General features: G+C 38.3%; 1 protein-coding gene across 1 annotated transcript; it reads left to right on the forward strand.

The window, feature by feature from the left end:
• Positions 1-1368: 1368 nt before the first annotated feature.
• Positions 1369-19854, forward strand: PPID (peptidylprolyl isomerase D). The gene is made up of 10 exons (XM_017658702.3): positions 1369-1853; positions 3071-3211; positions 5312-5418; positions 7597-7785; positions 8653-8775; positions 8936-9042; positions 10574-10715; positions 18600-18686; positions 18776-18818; positions 19582-19854. The coding sequence occupies exons 1-10, from the start codon at positions 1769-1771 to the stop codon at positions 19668-19670; spliced, it is 1113 nt and encodes a 370-aa protein (XP_017514191.1). The 5' UTR covers positions 1369-1768; the 3' UTR covers positions 19671-19854.
• Positions 19855-19977: the final 123 nt, after the last annotated feature.

Genomic DNA, 19977 nt, shown 5'->3' on the forward strand with positions numbered 1-19977 from the left:
TCCTTAGCCCTAAGAAAGAGTGCATGGTCTTCTCTGCTTCTTGCTACAGATGGTGAGATTTCAGAACTCAAGCTCTGTTTTAAGTAAGCAGACTGACAATGGGACAGGTTTTCTTCTAGAAGGACTTATCTTTTCACTAGAGATCAGTTCTAGAGTGGTTTTGAAAGGTATGATTCTATTATTCGGGTTTATTCTAGGAATATAACAGTTTATATAAAGCTGTTACTTTACTGTGAAAAATCTACACACAGTGAAACATTTAGGTTAGTCTTTTACACCCAGAAACATGTACAACAGGAAGAATCATGTTATGTTTCCTGAGAATGCAGAGGCATCCTCAAAGCACCTTTGCAGTTTTAACTTTCATTTTGAAATATATTGGTATTAGTAATTATTATAATGAAGTATTAGCTGTTTGATTAATAATAATTGCTTCCACTTATTGACTACTATGTGTCAGATACTGAAACACTTAAATAATTCATTTAATCCTCATAAAAAACCTTAATAAATACTATTATCTTAATTTACAGATAAGGCATAGAGAGGCTAAGTAACTTACATAAAGTCGCAAGGTATTAATCTACTAGAGACTGAATTTGAACCCAAAAGTCTGAAGGCAGAAAAGTGCTTAGCTATGCTGCCTAGTTAGTCATAATGATATTCATCATACTAATGAATAGTAGGTTAAGATGTAAAAGTTTGGACATCAATTCGTAAGAAATTTACATTTTACATAAATTTTTATGTGCGGGAATGTAAATGGATCAGCATGAAAAACTGATAGACAACCTTCTTAAATTATACGTGGAAATGAAATTTCTTAACATTCTTTTATAAATATTCTCAACACTATTAGCATTCCATAAAACTCATTGATTCATTCAAAAATATTTACTGAGCACCTATGTGCCAGGCACTGTGTAAGTGCTGAGGACAGAGCAATGAAAAACACCAAACCAAACCAAATTCCTGTCCTCCTCTAGTTTAATGCTCATGAGAGATTAAATACATAACGCTAATAATTAGAATATTACAAGAGCTAAGAAACACAACACTTTTCAAAACCAGGCTTTATTAACAGTTGAGACTTCATATAAATAGGTAAAATGTTTACACAAATTCCCATAAAGGGTAAGTGGAGCATAATAATGCAGTTTTATTAGGAATCAAAACTGCTCTTTTGGACTCTCAGTTTCAGCTATCCGGATACCACTTAACACTGGTAACGTGAAGCTCAAACTGTAACAATAATGCCGCAACTATTATTAGGTACCACCAGGCCGTCAGGCATTGTGCTGAGTGATTTACGTCTCTAACTCTCAAAACGACCCTTTAAGGTAAGCATTTTTATTTCCATTTTCCAGAGACAAGCTGACTTTCAGAGAAGCGATCACACACCATTTAGTGGCGGACCTGAGGCTGGAATGCAGGATGGCCGTCTCCAAACCTCTTCTACACGACGACGGTAGGAAAAGCATGAAACACAAGGGAAAAGAATGGAAAGAATTGGGGTCACAACTTCAGCGAAAGAGAAAAGACTGAGAACTGGACGACAGAGTACAGACGACAAAACACCCGCCACCTCCAGCGCGCGGTGACGCCGGCGGGAGCCGGAGCCGGAAGTCGGGCCGCAGCTTCCGGACCTCTCGCCGGAAGTGCCGGTCAGCACCGCCTCCCGCGTTTCTCCGCAAGCTCGGCTCTGGGGTCGCAGTGGGCGCGCGCCCACGTGCTGTTCTGGTCTCTCTTCCAAACGTCTGTGGTCAGAATGTCGCACCCTTCCCCTCAAGCTAAGCCCTCCAGCCCCAGTAATCCCCGAGTGTTCTTTGATGTGGACATCGCAGGGGAGCGAGGTGAGCGGAGTCTGGTACACGCGGAACGGCCTTGAGGAGGCCGGGCTTCCCGGGGCTCGGGGCCCACCGAGGACGGGGCGCGGTTCGGGCTGGGTCGGCTGTGGCGCCAAGAGGCCGGGCTCCTGGAGCCGACCCAGGCCTCCAGGACTGGGTGGAGCCGGTGCGCCTGTATCAATGCCGTCGGTCGTGCGGAAGTGTCAGGAAATTGCTGGTTCGGTGATTGCAGTGGCCTTTAGGTTCGTCTCTCTTGATTTGGTAGCTCTTCCTCACCTTGCGCCATCAGGTTGGCATGTGACCATTCAGAACCTCCCACCCCCCGGGGTATGCGTCTGCAGGGCACCAGGCACGCCGTGTCTTTTGCCACGCGAGATATATCAGCAGTTGCCATTTTGTTTATTAATTAAAGTGACTTACTGATTTTTAATTTAGAGGTGCAGTCAGGTTGGTGAATATTTTCTCTGTTTTGGCATTGGGGAAAGGGGCTCACTTAGAGTTGTGGTTGCCCAGGCTACGGTAGCCGCTTGGAAGCGGCTACGGTCTTACTAATTAGCATATTGCTTTGTGATTGTTCTGAAGCGTGTTACAGTTGCTGGCCAGGCAGTATATATGTTTGAATGCTTATACAGACACATCAGGATTCAGGAACCCCGTGGGTGGTTATGGATACAGACACACACATATGTGTAGTTTGTTTTGGAACTAGTGCTAGGTTTATTTTTAACTGCTTTAGTTGTTGTCTAGAATGGGAACTTTTTGCTTCCGAGGCTGCACTATGCAGGTTCCACAGAGCACAAAGGCTGCAGCTATATCTAAAACTCCAACATCCCGACAAAGGATACGTCGTTTTCTCCTATTGCTTACTTGGTGATTGGAAATTTTGAGTACACATGGAAGAAATTACTCATACTTTAAAGCCATTTGTACTCCGTGGTCTCCCTGAGATTGTGGTAATCTTCTGACTATTGTATTAATGATCCTTTGTAAGATATAGAAAAGATTAAGTTCATCTAGATGATACCTTTGTAAGATGTGGGAAAAAAATAATTGTTTTTTTTCCCCATGAAATATGATGCTAAATATTACTTAGATTAAATTTGAATATTAGAAGAACGACAAAAACTTGGTATCTCAGTCATCATAATTTTACAACTGTCTTTTTATTTGCTTATTTGATTTGTTATTTTGCATACTGACACGATTTCAAATTTTTCTTTTAGTTGGTCGAATTGTCTTAGAATTGTTTGCAGATATTGTACCTAAAACTGCAGAAAATTTTCGTGCATTGTGTACAGGAGAAAAAGGCATTGGACCCACCACTGGGAAACCTCTCCATTTCAAAGGATGCCCTTTCCATCGAAGTATGTGTAAATTTTCTGAGTCTGGTTCTTCTTCTGGCTAAGTCAAATCCTGTTCTGTAGGAGTTAGAGAAGAAAATGCTATAAAGGGGGTAAAGGTAAAACATTACTATTAATTCCCAAGAGGACACTTTGACATCCGAGGCAGTAGCTCAGCTTCATGAGAGCTGGATTCTGAAAGATGGAATTAATTATAGGAGGGTACTGAAGTTCATTTATAGAGTAATGGGCTACCCTAACTTCGCTGCTCCTGTATCTCCTCCCTGCATCGGAATTAGAGAAAGAAGGGTGTGGCCTTTATAAATAAGCAGTCCTTGCTAGCTTGACTGCCTGGTGACAAAAAAGTTATACCAATGTTTTGGGCAGGATTTTTTCGGAAGGCTGCACCATATTTATTTAAAGACTGTGTCTTGGAGACTTTAAATGATGATTGATGAAAAGATGACATTTAATACTGCATATTGTATTTTGTTAGTCATACCTTCGTTTAGCGATTTTTTTGGTATGTCCCCCAATAGACCTTAGATTCCATGAATTCAGGAACTATAGTTCACCTTTGAACAACCCAGGTTTGAATTATGTGGGTCCACTTATATGCAGATTTTTTTCAGTAAATATATTGGAAACATTTTTGAAAATGTATAGCAATATGAAAAAACATCTCTTTTAGTGTAAGAATACAGTATGTAATACACAAATCTGTTTGTTATTGATAAGGCTTCTGGTCAATGGTAGGCTATAAAGTTTTGGGAGAGTCAAAAGTTGTATGCAGAGTTTTGACTGCAGAGCGTTGGCTTAACTTCTGCATTGTTCAAGTCTTAACCATCCTCTTACCAATTTGTCTTTAGTGTCTAGTATAGTTATTGAGTAGGCACTCAATGTTTGTTTAATGAATAGACACTTTGACAAGTTTGACAAGTTTGACAAGTAAGTTAAACTATAATCATGAGTAGGTACTGTTTTTAAAAAAGACAGGAAAAATTTTCAAAATATTTAAACTTGGTCTGTTTTCATGTTTGTTTACCAAAATATGCTAATAAAGTGTAGTATTTGGAAAAGAGTTCACATAGCAGGCTTGAAACTGCTATCCTAAGAAAAGTTTGCTTGCAAGTGTTGCTTGCCATAAGCAAGAACTCGATAACTTAGCACTTGAACCATTCCCTGAATCATACAGGTAGTTTACAATGCCTAGACTGTACAATTTGATTTACGCTGAACACCTGCTTTCTTTTTGGGAGTCTGGAATTTTGGTACATGCCAGGCAGAGAGCATCTCCATGATCAACCCCAGTAGAAACCTTGAGTGCTGAGTCTCTAATGAGAGCATCTCCATGATCAGCGCCAGTAGAAACCCTGAGTGCTGAGTCTCTAATGGGTTTTCTTGTTAAGAATCACTGTACACATGTTGCTGCATTTTCTTTGCTGGTGATGGATGTGTTTTGTGACCTTTCATGGGTGGGTGAAGGAATAAGAAAGCACGTGGGTTCCTCCAGACTCTGCCTGTATCTTTTTTCTTTATCACTCAGCTGTGTATCCTTACTCCATCACTGTGGTACACCAAATATGAGTCCCATGGAGTCTCTGAACTTGGGGTTGGTCTTGAGAACCCTTGACACCAAGTGATGATAACTGCTAAAGTGCTTCTGTTATGGTGTAACAAATCTTCTGGCAGTAGTCTTTATTCAGTAGACATTATTGAGTAATATGTGTCCAGCCAAGCACACAAGGAAGAAAACAGAGCTGCTATATTTAAGCAGCTGTTTGCTGGAAGAGACAGATTGTTACGATATGTTATAAAATAGTGGTAGAGCCAAGATTCTGTGGCAGAAAATTAAGAGATCCAACTTTGGGGTCTCAGTAATTTTGTTGAGGAGCCACCATTTGAACTAATACTTTGATTGTTAGGGACCAGGCAGTAAAAGTAGTTTGGACTCAGATTGTGAAGTTTTTTTAAGAGTTTAGAGTTGTGGGGATGTGTGGGGAAAGACAGTGGACATGACTGAAGTTATGTTTTAGGACGTTGTGTTTATTACATATTCATTAGTTAACATTGCTCTAGTTACCTATATCTTAAATTCTGAAACCTGTTTCTCTTTTTTTGTAGTTATTAAGAAATTTATGATTCAGGGTGGAGACTTCTCCAATCAGAATGGGACAGGTGGAGAAAGTATTTATGGTGAAAAATTTGAAGATGAAAATTTCTATTACATGGTAAAGTAGATAAAAAAGCTTGTTTGTTGCTTATCAAAAGGGTTGTTAAATGTCTGGGATACTTGTTGGGTTAAGACACCAGTAAATACCTCAAGTGTGCTTAGATCCTCCTTTTTCATATTTGTAAATATGCATCTTTAAAATAGAAAAATTTCATCCATTAATTTTATTTGGCAAAAATACGACAGTTACTTCAGTGCGATCCAGGTTTACATACTCCAGTAAAGTCCACCATGTGGTAAAATTGTTTCCAGGAAAAGTGTTCTCATTATTGAAGCATGGTAACTTGTACATCTTTATGCTTGAATTTGAAGAGCAACAAAACCATCACTAATATCCAGGATGTCAAGAGATTTGCAAACTAGCAGATATAGTTAATGTCCATGCTCCTAAAGGACAGTAGTGATACTGTGCCATCTTATCTTCATTGTCCCAAGATGTAATTGGGGCATATTGCATCATTCAAGTAATAAGAATGGACATGTAAGTACAAAAGTAAAGTGCTATCTTTGGAAATAAGGAATATGAGCAAGGTAATTAGGATAATTTGAAAAAAAAATAACATCAGTCTTTTAAACAGTATTTATTGGCTGCAACTATATATATTTTGTACTTTCACCTCACCAAAGTGTTTACAAAAATGAAAGGCCTTGATTACAAGGAATTTATAATATTATCAAGAAGATTAAAACACATGGGAGGTAATAAAATATGCAAGTACATGATAAATTGATAGAGACTTTCTGTATATACTACGGGAGAAATGATTTGTATGGTCCAAAACTGTCTGGGAAGATACTGATGTTAAGTTGTTACTTAAGCTAAGCAAACTGGGCCTTGCAAGGTGGCTGAGATTCTGTTATATAGGAACTAAACTATAGAAGGGCAGTTTGAAGGAGGGATGTGAGAGGAAAGACAAAGGCAGTAGGGGGCTGAGGACATGAAGTTAATATTCTATTTAATATCGTGGGTCAAGCACCAAACGTTTGGAAAGGACAAAGGGAAACTACCAGAAGAAAGAAAACTGAGACTGTGGTGATAGTGTTGACTAAATCTTGCTTTCTTCAAACTTGGTGGCCTTGAGTGGAGAAAGACAAATACCATATGATTTCACTTATTTGTGGAATATAAAAACAGAGCAAAATAAAAGGAACAAAACAGCAGTACACTCATAGACACTTGAGAAGTGATGTGGTTACCATGGGGAGGGTGGGGGGATAAAAGGGCATAAATTCTCAATCATAATATAAGTTAATCACAGGGATGATACTACAGCATGGGAAATATAGCCAGTGATTCTGTAACATCTTCCTATGTTGACAGATAGTAACTGCACTAGTCGGGGTGAGGGTTTAATAATATTGGTAACTGTTGAACCACTGTGTTGTATATATTTGAAACCAATATGAGATTGTATATCAACAGTACTTCAATAAAAAAAGAAAAACTTGGGTCCCTTGAAAGGTGAATTAAAGTAGGGGTACAAGGCATTTTAGGTGGGAAGACTAACTTGAGAGGTACAATGCACGACCCAACAAGGAGTACTCTTAGAAAGTCCAAGGATAAAGTGGTAGATGAAAAATTGGTTTTCATAGAAATTTGATTTCAAGATGTGTGCAGCAGTTTCTTTAGGGCCTTCTCAAGAAGTGATTCACCTGGGATGTAAGTGATTTCACCTGGAATTTTGAGATCAGGGAAGTACCTGACCTAATGTCCTGTTTAAAATGAACATCCCATTGCCACCCCCAGTTTATTGATAAGTAAAGGAAGAATCATAATGTAGGCTCATAAAAGTGGGAAAACTGTTCAGTTCTTCTCCAAAAAAAATCCATCATAAAAAAGGACAATCTGTAATTACTAGATTTCCCTAATGTGGCATCTTCATCTTAAAGATGAAGTATAAGCAATTTTTCAATATGGCCAATTTAGAAATCACCCCCCCCCACTATTGTTTCTCTTAATTATTGGTTTCATAAGCTTTTCTTAAAGTTTGAAAAGTGATTGAGTACCCATGTTTTGTGAATAAAAGTTTGCAATTTATACAAAGTAAAATTACACTACATTGCTCTAAACAGTACTACAGTCCACACTAGTTTTATGTGAATGGTTAATAAAAAAAAACAGTTCAGACTGGTGTCTCTAACCTTGGTTTTCTTTTAATAATTTTTATTTCTGCAGCATGATAAGGAGGGTTTACTAAGCATGGCAAATGCAGGCTGTAACACAAATGGTTCTCAGTTCTTTATGACAACCGTTCCAACTCCTCATTTGGATGGGAAACATGTGGTATTTGGCCAAGTGATTAAAGGAATGGGTGTGGCAAGGATGCTGGAAAATGTAGAAGTAAAAGGTGAAAAACCCACCAAAGTAAGTAAAACTAGTGAAACCTGTATTTCCTCAGCTGCTATCTTAAAGAACTATAATTAAAGGGATCAGGTGATTATTTGCTGGAAAAATGTTAGGGTGACTTGGTATAAAGGCCTGGCTCTGCTACTTTTTCTTTGAAATTTTTTGTAATGGGAAAGATGAGAGCAGTTTAAAAGGAGTGTTTTATTATTTCGTCTGCAGTCTTAGTGGTTGTAGGTTACTTAACTCTTCTGTACCTGCAAAACTTTGAGTTAGTATGTATACTAATACTTAGTAGGAAGAGGACAGGAAACCAAGAATCTTGTCTAGACTCTGCTGTTTAACTGGTGACTTGACTTTGACCTCGACCTTGTTACTTAACTTCCTTGGTCTGTTTCCTCATCCTGTATATATTACTTAATTTATATTTTAAGACTAGACTGTATAACTCTAAAGATCCTTGTGTTTTTTAATGTCTGAATCCAAAAGGCTGCCATACTACCAAACCTAATTAGCAGCATTGTGAGTGGGAATTGGAAATGCAAACACCTACTGTCAGTGTGTGAAGGAAGCAGTAGTAAATTGAAAGCACATGCTCCACCTAAGTAAACTTAGGCCGAGAATGATAAAGTTTTCAGCTTTTTGTACACTGAGCTGCTGAGTGGCAATAAAATACTTCTGTAAAATAGTGACATTGTTATCTTCCTTGGGAAGGTCATTACTGTAATTTGAGCAGATGTGAGAGCCTCTTTAATGTCAATTTGTTATTTTAGAAGTGACTTGGACACTTGTTGCACTTGATTGCAGATGTATAAATTTTAAACCCAGACCTTTTTTTCTCTCATTGAATATGGTAATGCACTTCTACAATTTAGATTATTTTTACAGTTGTGCGTTATTGCAGAATGCGGAGAATTGAAGGAAGGTGATGACTGGGGAATATTCCCAAAAGATGGTTCTGGTGACAGTCATCCAGATTTCCCTGAGGATGCAGATACAGATTTAAAAGATGTGAGTACTTTCAGATTAGTCAAACTTTATTTAAATTATTAAAACTTGTAATACTAAAATTTTGACTTTTTTTTATCAGTCTGTATTAATGATGGAACCTAGCATTAACCCACATTACTTAACAAAATCCAACATAATTTGTATTCTTTTTTTCATACAGGTAGATAACATTTTATTAATAACTGAAGATTTAAAAAATATTGGAAATACTTTTTTCAAATCCCAAAACTGGGAGATGGCCATTAAAAAATACTCAAAAGTTTTAAGGTAATATATTATTTTTTAGAACTTACAAATTGAATTATAAACTGAAATTCAAGAATTCATTGTATTTTTTTGCAAATAACTTTTCAGAGTAATCAGGTCTGTTGAAATAGTTGAATTTCTTTTGTTGCCTCCAGTATCTTAATTTGAAAAATTAAAAAATACAGCAAAGTTGAAGGAATAGTTCATGAATTCCCATGTACCTTTACCTGTGTTTATCAATTTTTAACTTTTGCTATTTTCATTTTTGCAGAATTATTTTGAAAAGAAGTTAGAAATACTATGACACATTACCCCTAATATTTTAGCAAGTATTTCTAAGAAAGGACATTCTTCTGTATAATCTTAATACTGTTGAAACATACCCCAAATAACATTGATACATTATCTAATGTTTAATCCATATTCAAATATCCCCAGTTCATTGAATTTTTTTTTTTTTTTTTTTTAGCTCCAGAGTCCATTGTAGCATTTGGTTTTATGTCTTTAGTTTCCTCTAATCTTTAAAGATCCCAACCCTACAAATTGTTTTAGTCATTTGCATTTGACCTATTTAGAATTTTGGCGTTTGTTTAAAGCATGTGAGCCAGATATCTCTGTCTGAAAGGTACCTTTCTCCTTTTGTAAATAGTAAGTACTTTGTGAGGTTATATTGTGAGATTTTATGACTATCCAGTTCCTAACCATCCATTGTTGTTTAAGCATCATTGAAGGATCTTGCCTGAATGAGTTATTACATTAATAGTTGCAGAACTGTGATTTTCTTACTTCATCATTCATTCTAGTTACTAGCTGACATTGTTTTGTTTGAAAGGTCCCCTTCCCCTACCTTTGTTAGTATCACTATAGAACTGTGTTTTTCCAATTCAATCCATTATACTACCACCATCATCCTTTTTGATACTCAAAGGGTTCCGGATTTGTCCAGTGGAAGCCCCTTTTCCTGGTGCCTTTTGACATGTTCCTATTAGTCTTTGAGCACTCACTTGCTTTGTGGTACAAGATGCTCCAGGCTCGACTCACATGTGACCTTGGTTCCAGGTCTGGTATCGGGGGTTTCTCCAAGGAGCCCTCATTCTTTTTGGTTGGGGATAGACTTTAGAAACCAAAATCTGGAGGCTAGCTGTGTTTATTTTTTCTGGGCCTTTTCAGTGGGCAAAGTGAAGAAGTATATTAAGATAAAATTCAAATTGAACCCTTTTCCCCATTGCATCCCCTCTCCCACGTGAGAACCTTGGTTCCAAACATAATTACACTGGAAAGTACATAACGGAGAGACCCTAAATTTTAAAAATAGGGAAGTGTTAACAGTGTGTAATTAGATTTGGGGATTGTTCTTTAATAGGCTTTGAATGCTCTGGGAAAAATGTAACAAAAATAAAAAACCTGAAGAAAAATAATAAAAATACTGTGACATTAAGAATATACTAGCACTTGATAAACTTTTTGTATCAAAATGCCAACACTTTCTGATAATAGTTGAAGCACAGTCAGTCTCTGTAACAGTATATGCTTTTATTAATGTGCTCTCCAGATATGTGGAAGGTTCAAAGGCTGTCACTGAGAAAGTAGATAAATTGAAGCTACAACCTATAGCTTTAAGCTGCATGCTGAATATTGGTGCTTGTAAACTGAAGATGTCAGATTGGCAGGGAGCAATCAACAGTTGTTTGGAGGTAAGTGTGTTTGATGTTGAACTTTTTAAAGAAGTTGGTTATGATTTATCAACTTGAACAAAAGCAATTTTATATACATTAGTGTATCTTACTGCATAGGACCTAATGAGACTTGATGAAATATGAAAGTCATTTTATCTAAATATTTGGGCCTTCAGTTCTTCCTCTCAATCCATTCATTAAGCTTATAACACTGTGTCAGTTAACGTCTAGGAGATACTTTTCCTTTTTTCCTCAAAAGCACATGTCTGAGCTTATTTACTAACATTGAGCACCTATTATGTGCTAGGCATCAGAAGACAAATCCAGAAATGATATGGTTGTGAATTCAGTCAGACATAGTTTTTATCATTAGCCTTCTGTTGTTTACTAACTGTGATCTTGAATAAGTTCATTTTACAACCAACCTCCCTCCCTCCCTCCCTCTTTCCTTCCTTCCTCCCTCCCTCCCTCCGTTTCTTTCCTTCCTTCCTTCCTTCCTTCCTCCATCCCTCCCTCCCTCCCTCACTCCCTCTTCTTCCTCCCTCCTTCCCTCCCTCCCTCCCTTCCTTCCTTCCATCCTTCCTCCCTCCCTCCCTCCCTCCTTCCCTCTACAATTACATGAAAGACATTATGTTTACTAGGGTCCCCCCTTCACCAAGTCCCCCCCAAATACCCCTTCACAGTCATTGTGCATTAGCTTAGTGAGATGCTGTAAAATCACTACTTGTCTCCTCTGTGTTGCACAGCCCTCCCTGTGACCCCCACGCACTATACATGCTAATTGTAATGCCCCCTTTCTTTTTCTCTGCCCTTATCCCTCCCCTCCCACCCATCCTCCTCAGTCCCTTTCCCTTTGGTAACTGTTAGTCCATTCTTGGGTTCTGTGATTCTGCTGCTGCTTTTGTTCCTTCAGTTTTTTTCTTTGTTCTTATACTCCACAGGTCAGTGAAATTATTTGGTACTTGTCTTTCTCCGCCTGGCTTATTTCATTGAGCATAATACCCTCTAGCTCCATCCATGTTGTTGCAAATGGTAGGATCTGTTTTTTTCTTATAGCTGAGTAATGTTCCATTGCGTATATGTACCACATCTTCTTTATCCATTCATCTACTGATAGACATTTAGGTTGCTTCCATATCTTGGCTATTGTAAATAGTGCAGCGATAAACATAGGGATGCATCTGTCTTTTTCAAGAGTGCTGCATCTTGGGGTAAATTCCTAGAAGTGGAATTCCTGGGTCAAATGGTATTTCTATTTTGAGCATTTTGAGGAACCTCCATACTGCTTTCCACAATGGTTGAACTAATTTACATTCCCACCTGCAGTGTAGGAGGGTTCCCCTTTCTCCACAACCTCGCCAACATTTGTTGTCTTTTGGATGGTAGCCATCCTTACTGGTGTGAGGTGATATCTCATTGTGGTTTTAATTTGCATTTCTCTGATGACAAGCTATATGGAACATCTTTTCATGTGCCTCTTGGCCATCTGAATTTCTTCTTTGGAGAAGTGTCTGTTCAGCTCCTCTGCCCATTTTTTAATTGGATTATTTGTTTTTTGTTTGTTGAGGTGCGTGAGCTCTTTATGTATTTTGGATGTCAACCCTTTATTGGATCTGTCATTTATGAATATATTCTCCCATACTGTAGGGTACCTTTTTGTTCTATTCATGGTGTCCTTTGCTTTACAGAAGCTTTTCAGCTTGATATAGTCCCACTTGTTCATTTTTGCTTTTGTTTCCCTTGCCTGGGGAGATATGTTCAAGAAGAGGTCACTCATGTTTATGTCTAAGAGATTTTTGCCTATGTTTTTCTCTAAGAGTTTTATGGTTTCATGACTTAGGTTCAAGTCTTTGATCCATTTCGAATTTACTTTTGTGTATGGGGTTAGACAGTGATCCAGTTTCATTTTCTTACATGTAGCTGTCCAGTTTTGCCAGCACCATCTGTTGAAGAGACTGTCATTTCCCCATTGTATGTCCGTGGCTCCTTTATCGAATATTAGTTGACCATATATGTTTGGGTTAATGTTTGGAGTCTCTATTCTGTTCCATTGGTCTGTGGCTCTGTTTTTGTGCCAGTACCAAATTGTCTTGATTACTGTGGCTTTGTAGTAGAGCTTGAAGTTGGGGAGCGAGATTCCCCCCCACTTTATTCTTCCTTCTCAGGATTGCTTCGCTATTCGGGGTCTTTTGTGGTTCCGTATGAATTTTTGAACTATTTATTCCAGTTCATTGAAGAATGCTGTTGATAATTTGATAGGGATTGCATCAGATCTGTATATTGCTTTGGGCAGGATGGCCATTTTGACGATATTAATTCTTCCTAGCCAGGAGCATGGGATGAGTTTTCATTTGTTAGTGACCTCTTTAATTTCTCTTAAGAGTGTCTTATAGTTTTCAGGGTATAGGTCTTTCACTTCCTTGGTCAGGTTTATTCTTAGGTATTTTATTCTTTTTGATGCAATTGTGAATGGAATTGTTTTCCTGATTTCTCTTTCTATTGGTTCATTGTTAGCGTATAGGAATGCCACAGATTTCTGTGTGTTAATTTTGTATCTTGCAACTTTTCTGTATTACGATATCAGTTCTAGAAGTTTTGGAGTGGAGTCTTTAGGGTTTTTTATGTACAATATCATGTCATCTGCAAATAGTGACAGTTCAACTTCTTCTTTACCAATCTGGATTCCTTGTATTTCTTTGTTTTGTCGAATTGCCATGGCTAGGACCTCCAGTATTATGTTAAATAGCAGTGGGGAGAGTGGGCATCCCTGTCTTGTTCCTGATCTCAGAGGAAAAGCTTTCAGCTTCTCGCTGTTCAGTATGATGTTGGCTGTGGGTTTATCATATATGGCCTTTATTATGTTGAGGTACTTGCCCTCTATGCCCATTTTGTGGAGAGTTTTTATCATGAATGGATGTCGAATTTTGTCGAATGCTTTTTCAGCATCTATGAAGATGATCATGTGGTTTTTGTCTTTCTTTTTGTTGATGTGGTGAATGACGTTCATGGATTTTCTAATGTTGTACCATCCTTGCATCCCTGGGAGGAATGCACTTGGTCATGGTGTATGATCCTTTTGATGTATTTTTTAATTCGGTTTGCTGATATTTTGTTGAGTATTTTTGCATCTTTGTTCATCAGGGATATTGGTCTGTAGTTTTCTTTTTTGGTGGGGTCTTTGCCTGGTTTTGGTATTAAGGTGATGTTGGCTTCATAGAATGAGTTTGGGAGTATTCCCTCCTCTTCTATTTTTTGGAAAACTTTAAGGAGAATGGGTATTATGTCTTCTCTGTATGTCTGATAAAATTCCGAGGTAAATCCATCTCGTCTGGGGGTTTTGTTCTTGGGGAGTTTTTTGATTACCGCTTCAATTTCGTTGCTGGTAATTGGTCTGTTTAGATTTTCTGTTTCTTTCTGGGTCAGTCTTGGAGGTTGTATTTTTCTAGGAAGTTGTCCATTTCTCCTAGGTTTTCCAGCTTGTTAGCATACAGGTTTTCATAGTATTCTCTAATAATTCTTTGTATTTCTGTGGAGTCCATCGTGATTTTTCCTTGCTCGTTTCTGATTCTGTTGATGTGTGTTGATTTTCTTTTTCTCTTAATAAGTCTGGCTAGAGGCTTATCTATTTTGTTTATTCTCTCAAAGAATCAGCTCTTGGTTTCATTGATTTTTTTCTATTGTTTTATTCTCAATTTTATTTATTTCTTCTCTGATCTGTATTATGTCCCTCCTTCTGCTGACCTTAGGCCTTATTTGTTCTTCTTTTTCCAATTTCTATAATTGTGACATTAGACTATTCATTTGGGATTGTTCTTCCTTCTTTAAATAGGCCTCAATTGCTATATACTTTCCTCTTAAGACTGCTTTCGCTGCATCCCACAGTAGTTGGGGCTTTGTGTTGTCATTTGTTTCCATATATTGCTGGATCGCCATTTTAATTTGGTCATTGACCCACTGATTACTTAGGAGCATGTTGTTAAGCCTTCATGTGTTTGTGAGCCTTTTTGCTTTCTTTGTACAATTTATTTCTAGTTTTATACATTTGTGGTCTGTCTGAAAAGTTGGTTGGTAGGATTTCAATCTTTTGGAATTTACTGAGGCTCTTTTTGTGGCCTAGTATGTGGTCTATTCTGGAGATGTTCCATGTGCACTTGAGAAGAATGTGTATCCTGTTGCTTTTGGATGTAGAGTTCTATAGATGTCTATTAGGTCCATTTGTTCTAGTGTGTTGTTCAGTGCCTCTTTGTCCTTACTTTTTTTCTGTTTGGTGGATCTGTCCTTTGGAGTGAGTGGTGTATTGAAGTCTCCCAAAATGAATGCATTGCATTCTGTTTCCTCCTTTAATTCTGTTAGTATTTGTTTCACATATGTTGGTGCTCCTGTATTGGGTGCATATATATTTATAATGGTTATATCCTCTTGTTGAACTGAGTCCTTTATCATTATGTAGTGTCCTTCTTTATCTCTTGTTACTCTCTTTGTTTTGAAGTCTATTTTGTCTGATGCTAGTATTGCAACACCTGGTTTTTTCTCCGTGTTGTTTGCATGAAATATCTTTCTCCATCCCTTGACTTTTAATCTGTGCATGTCTTTGGGTTTGAAGTGAGTCTCTTGTAAGCAGCATATAGATGGGTCTTGCTTTTTTATCCATTCTATTACTCTGTGTCTTTTGATTGGTGCATTCAGTCCATTTACATTTAGGGTGATTATGGAAAGATATGTATTTATTGCCATTGCAGGCTTTATGTTTACCAAACGTTCAAGGTTAGCTTCTTTACTATCTTACTTTCTAACTTAACTCGCTTATTGAGCTATTATAAACACTGTCTGATGATTCTTTATTTCTGTCCCTTCTTATTCCTCCTCTTCCATATGTTGGGTGGTTTGTTCTGTGCTCTTTTTAGGAGTGTTCCCATTCTAGAGTAGTCCTTCTAAGATGCCCTGTAGAGGTGGTTTGTGGGAGGCAAATTCCCTCAACTTTTGCTTTTCTGGGAATTGTTTAATCCCTCCTTCATATTTAAATGATAATCGTGCTGGATACAGTATTCTTGGTTCAAGGCCCTTCTGTTTCAGTGCATTAAATATATCATGCCATTCTCTTCTGGCCTCTAAGGTTTCTGTTGAGAAGTCTGATGATAGCCTGATGGGTTTTCCTTTGTAGGTGACCATTTTTTTCTCTCTGGCTGCCTTTAATACTCTGTCCTTGTCTTAGATCTTTGCCATTTTAATTATTATGTGTCTTGGTGTTGCCTTCCTTGGGTCCCTTGTCATGGGAGTTCTGTGTGTTTCTGTGGTCTGAGAAGCCATTTCCTCCCCTAGTTTGGGGAAGTTTTCAGCAATTATTTCTTCAAAGACACTTTCTATCCCTTTTTCTCTCTCATCTTCTTCTGGTGCTCCTATATGTGGATACCGTTCCTTTCGGATTGGTCACACTGTTCTCTTAATATTCTTTCATTCCTGGAGATCCTTTTATCTCTCTCTGCATCAGCTCTGCGTTCCTGTCTGAGTTCTAGTCCATCAGTGGTCTCTTGCATCTCATCCATTCTGCTTTGAAGTCCTTCCGGAGATTGTTTTATTTCTGTATTCTCCCTCCTTTGTTCTTGCATATTTCTCTGTAAGTCCATCAGCATGGTGATGACTTTTGTTTTGAATTATTTTTCAGGAAGATTGGTTAAATCTACCTCCCCAGATTCCTTCTCAGGAGAGGATGTGGAAGGTGTCTGGGTAGTCTGGTCTGGATCAAATTTTTCTGCTTTTTCATGTTGATGGATGCAGTGGTATGCTATTGACTCATCTATCAGCTGGGAGAGCCAAGACCTTTTCCACTTGCTCCTGACCTTTCTTTACTGGGACAACGGTAACCCGTAGCAGCTTGTGTTGGGCGATTGCACATAGACTGGGTCTGTTTCTTGCCCAGCTGCTATTGAGGAAGCTCCCTTGCTGTGGGCATGGCCAGCCTGAGGCTGCTGCTCTGCTATGGCGGGGTGCTGGAGGGGAAACGGATGAGGGGGTGCTGCTTAGCACCGTGAGGGGTTTCAGAGCTGCTGCCCAGGGGGTTAGGGCGCCCGGAGTTCCCCAGGATTCCCAGCTACTGGGCTAAGTGTCCTGGGACACTCCTGTCCAGCTGTGGGGTCCCTGTCCCTTTAAGACTTTCAAAAAGCACTTGCTTTTCTTTGCCTCTGGGGTGCCGGCTGAGGGGACCCGCTCACAGGTATTACTGTCCTGTTTCCCTAGTATTCAGCACCCCACGCCTGGGTGCAGATGGCTAGGGCTGGCTATTTAGCAGTCCTGGGCTCCCTCTCCCTCCCTGCTCCGACTCCTCTCCTCCCGCCGGGAGCTGGGGTGAGGGGTGCTCGGGTCCCGCCAGGCTGGGGCTTGTATCTTACCCCCTTTGCCAGGTGCTGGGTTCTCGCGGGTGTGGATGTGGTGTGGCTGTTGTCCTATATCTTCTAGTCTCTCTTTCAGGGAAAGTTGTATTTGTTGTATTTTCAAAAATATGTATGTTTTTGGGAGGAGATTCCCACTGTCCTACTCACTCCGTCATCTTGGCTCCGCCTTTCTAGAATCTTAATTTCTTTAAGTGTAAAGAATACTTGCCTCATGGGATTATTACAAAGATTATCTAACATATGTAAAGCATTTAGCACAGTGTTGGCACATTGTAAGCACTTAATTAAACTAGGCATTTTAATTAACAGACTCACACCCTCAAGGAACTAATGTGGCAGAGAAGGTAGTCAATTTAGGGTCATCAGGACTTACATAGGAGAATAATGGGTACTGTTGGAACACACAGAAAGGTCACTTGGATGGGGACATCCAGGAATACTAATAAAGCTAGAAAAGTGGCAGCATTACTATATTAAATAGAGCAATTATGGATCTCTCCTTACTGTATGGTTTGAAAAATTTTCCAATATACTATGTATTTTAGACTACCAGTAATTTGTATGTATTACTACACATTAAGCTATATATGTAGATCAGCTGTGCCCAGAATAAGCAGAAATAAAATGATATTCTAATTTGGTAGGGTAGGTGGAACAAAGGATAACATACTTGGAATGGAGTAAAGAACAGAGGGGAATAAACTTATCCAAGGAAATGATTGGTCTTAACTCTATCTAGATCGCTTTTTGTCCTTTGTGAAACAGATAATACACCCTTTTCAGTAAAATCTAGTATTGGCTTGTAAAAGGTATTAGGTAAACGATGTTATTTTTAAAACATCTGTTTCAGAGGAGATACCTATTAAAAGTTACTCATGCTCCTAAAAGAGACTGTAGATTTTGAGTGAGAGTACATAAATTTTATTCAAAATGGTTTTATCCATTAGGGCCCAGTTAGGAGATAAAACAGAGAAAATTTAATAAAAATACAAGAGAGAATTGGAGTAATGAGGGATTGGCTAATTAAGAGAATTCTAAAGAATATGGGAATAACATAGTATGTGTTTTTGTGTATGTATGTATGTAAAATACAGAGAAGCCACTCCCCCTAGGCTGGAGTCCCCCAAAGAGGCACTTCTTGAGGCTCCTGGGCTAAGATCTAGACATCACTTGGTGTCAAGAGTTCACTGGGCACCATGCGTGGGGGACTCACTGGAGTGGCTAGGGAAGCTGCCTGCAGAGGAGCTACTGTGTGCTGTTCCCCAAGCTCATTTCTGGAGCCTGATGAGAAGAGCACGCTGGAACGTGGAAGAGAAACGTCTCTCTCCCATATCCATTTAGCTCCCTGTACTGTTAAAACATTGTGCCACCTGGCAGAGGAGAGATTTATGGGGATCAGGTCCATTAACACAGAGCAATGAATGGTTGATTTGCAGCTGACAGGCAATAAATTGAAACTAGCACATATATTTAATACTTTAGATTAAAATACTAATTGTATAATTTTTCGTAGGCCCTTGAAATAGACCCATCAAATACCAAAGCACTGTACCGTAAAGCTCAAGGATGGCAAGGATTAAAAGAATATGATCAAGCATTGGTAAAATTTTGTTTTAAATTTTAATTTTTTAGAATAGACAACCATCTCCATAGATATACCCAGTTATTTCTTGTTTTTTCCAATTAAAGGCTGATCTTAAGAAAGCTCAGGAGATAGCACCTGAAGATAAAGGTAAGTTGGCAGTTTTTGTCCTTTAAGAATTTATCCTCATGAACCATTGTACCTTTTGCCACTTAAAATATTTATCTGTTCAATAGATATTACAGAATGCCTGAATGGGTCCGGCACTGATTATTCTTTAGTGAACAAGTCAAGGTCCCTGCTCTCAAAGAGCTTACACTCTAGTCTCTCTCAGAATACTAATTTTCATGTATCTGAATGCTGTTTGTTCTACCACATCATTTGATATCTGGTTCCTGTTACTGTAATTTTAGTGGAAAGGGCAGCACTAACAGGCACAGTATTTGTGGTGGATTTAATGTTTGGCACCATTCCTTAAACTGAGTGTGGCTTACATCTTCTAGCTACTGGGTGTATGTTTTTGGGAAACTGACAAAAATAAGCTTGTTTTTCAAATAAACCAACTATGAGTAGTGATAGTAGATCTGAATATTAAAATTCACATCTTTGGTCTCTTTTTGCTGAAGTAAAACAGTGGAGGCCCTTAACCACTCCCTGTAATGGAGAGGGAAAAGGCAAATCTCTGTCTAATTCTTTTATAGTTCTCTCAGATTGAGTCTTCTAAATTTAGGCTTCATGATTTTTGTTATTTGTGTGACTGCTTTCTTAGAGTGAACTATTCTGTTAATAGAGCTCAGTTACTTTATGGGGAAGAATTTTCTCAAGGGGCTTTATCATATGAAAATATGTTTGTTGGCCAACTGATTTTTTGGGTGTTTGGAGAAATAACTCATATTATGTATTTATTTTGCAGCTATCCAAGCAGAATTACTGAAAGTCAAACAAAAGATAAAGGCACAGAAAGATAAAGAGAAGGCAGCATATGCAAAAATGTTTGCCTAATAATGAATTCAGTTTTGCTTCAATACTATGCATTGATTGTATAAGAACAATAAGGAAATGTATGGGATTTTATCTGTTATATATGATCCCTAATGTGTTTCCTTTGATACTTAAGTTCCCCATTGTTTACAGTTTAGGAATACTGACATGGTTTCCCTCTTAATAAAACAGTGTTATAAAATAACAGTGAAGTAGGTTTTTTTAAAAATGGTTATCTGTAATTGACAAAGAATAATGGTGTCCAGTCTATTTTAAACTTCTAGAGACACATCTTGTTGAATAAACAGGTGAAAACTTAAGTTTTATA

Source organism: Manis javanica, chromosome 3 (genome assembly GCF_040802235.1).
Source record: "Manis javanica isolate MJ-LG chromosome 3, MJ_LKY, whole genome shotgun sequence".
Classification (NCBI taxonomy): domain Eukaryota; kingdom Metazoa; phylum Chordata; class Mammalia; order Pholidota; family Manidae; genus Manis; species Manis javanica.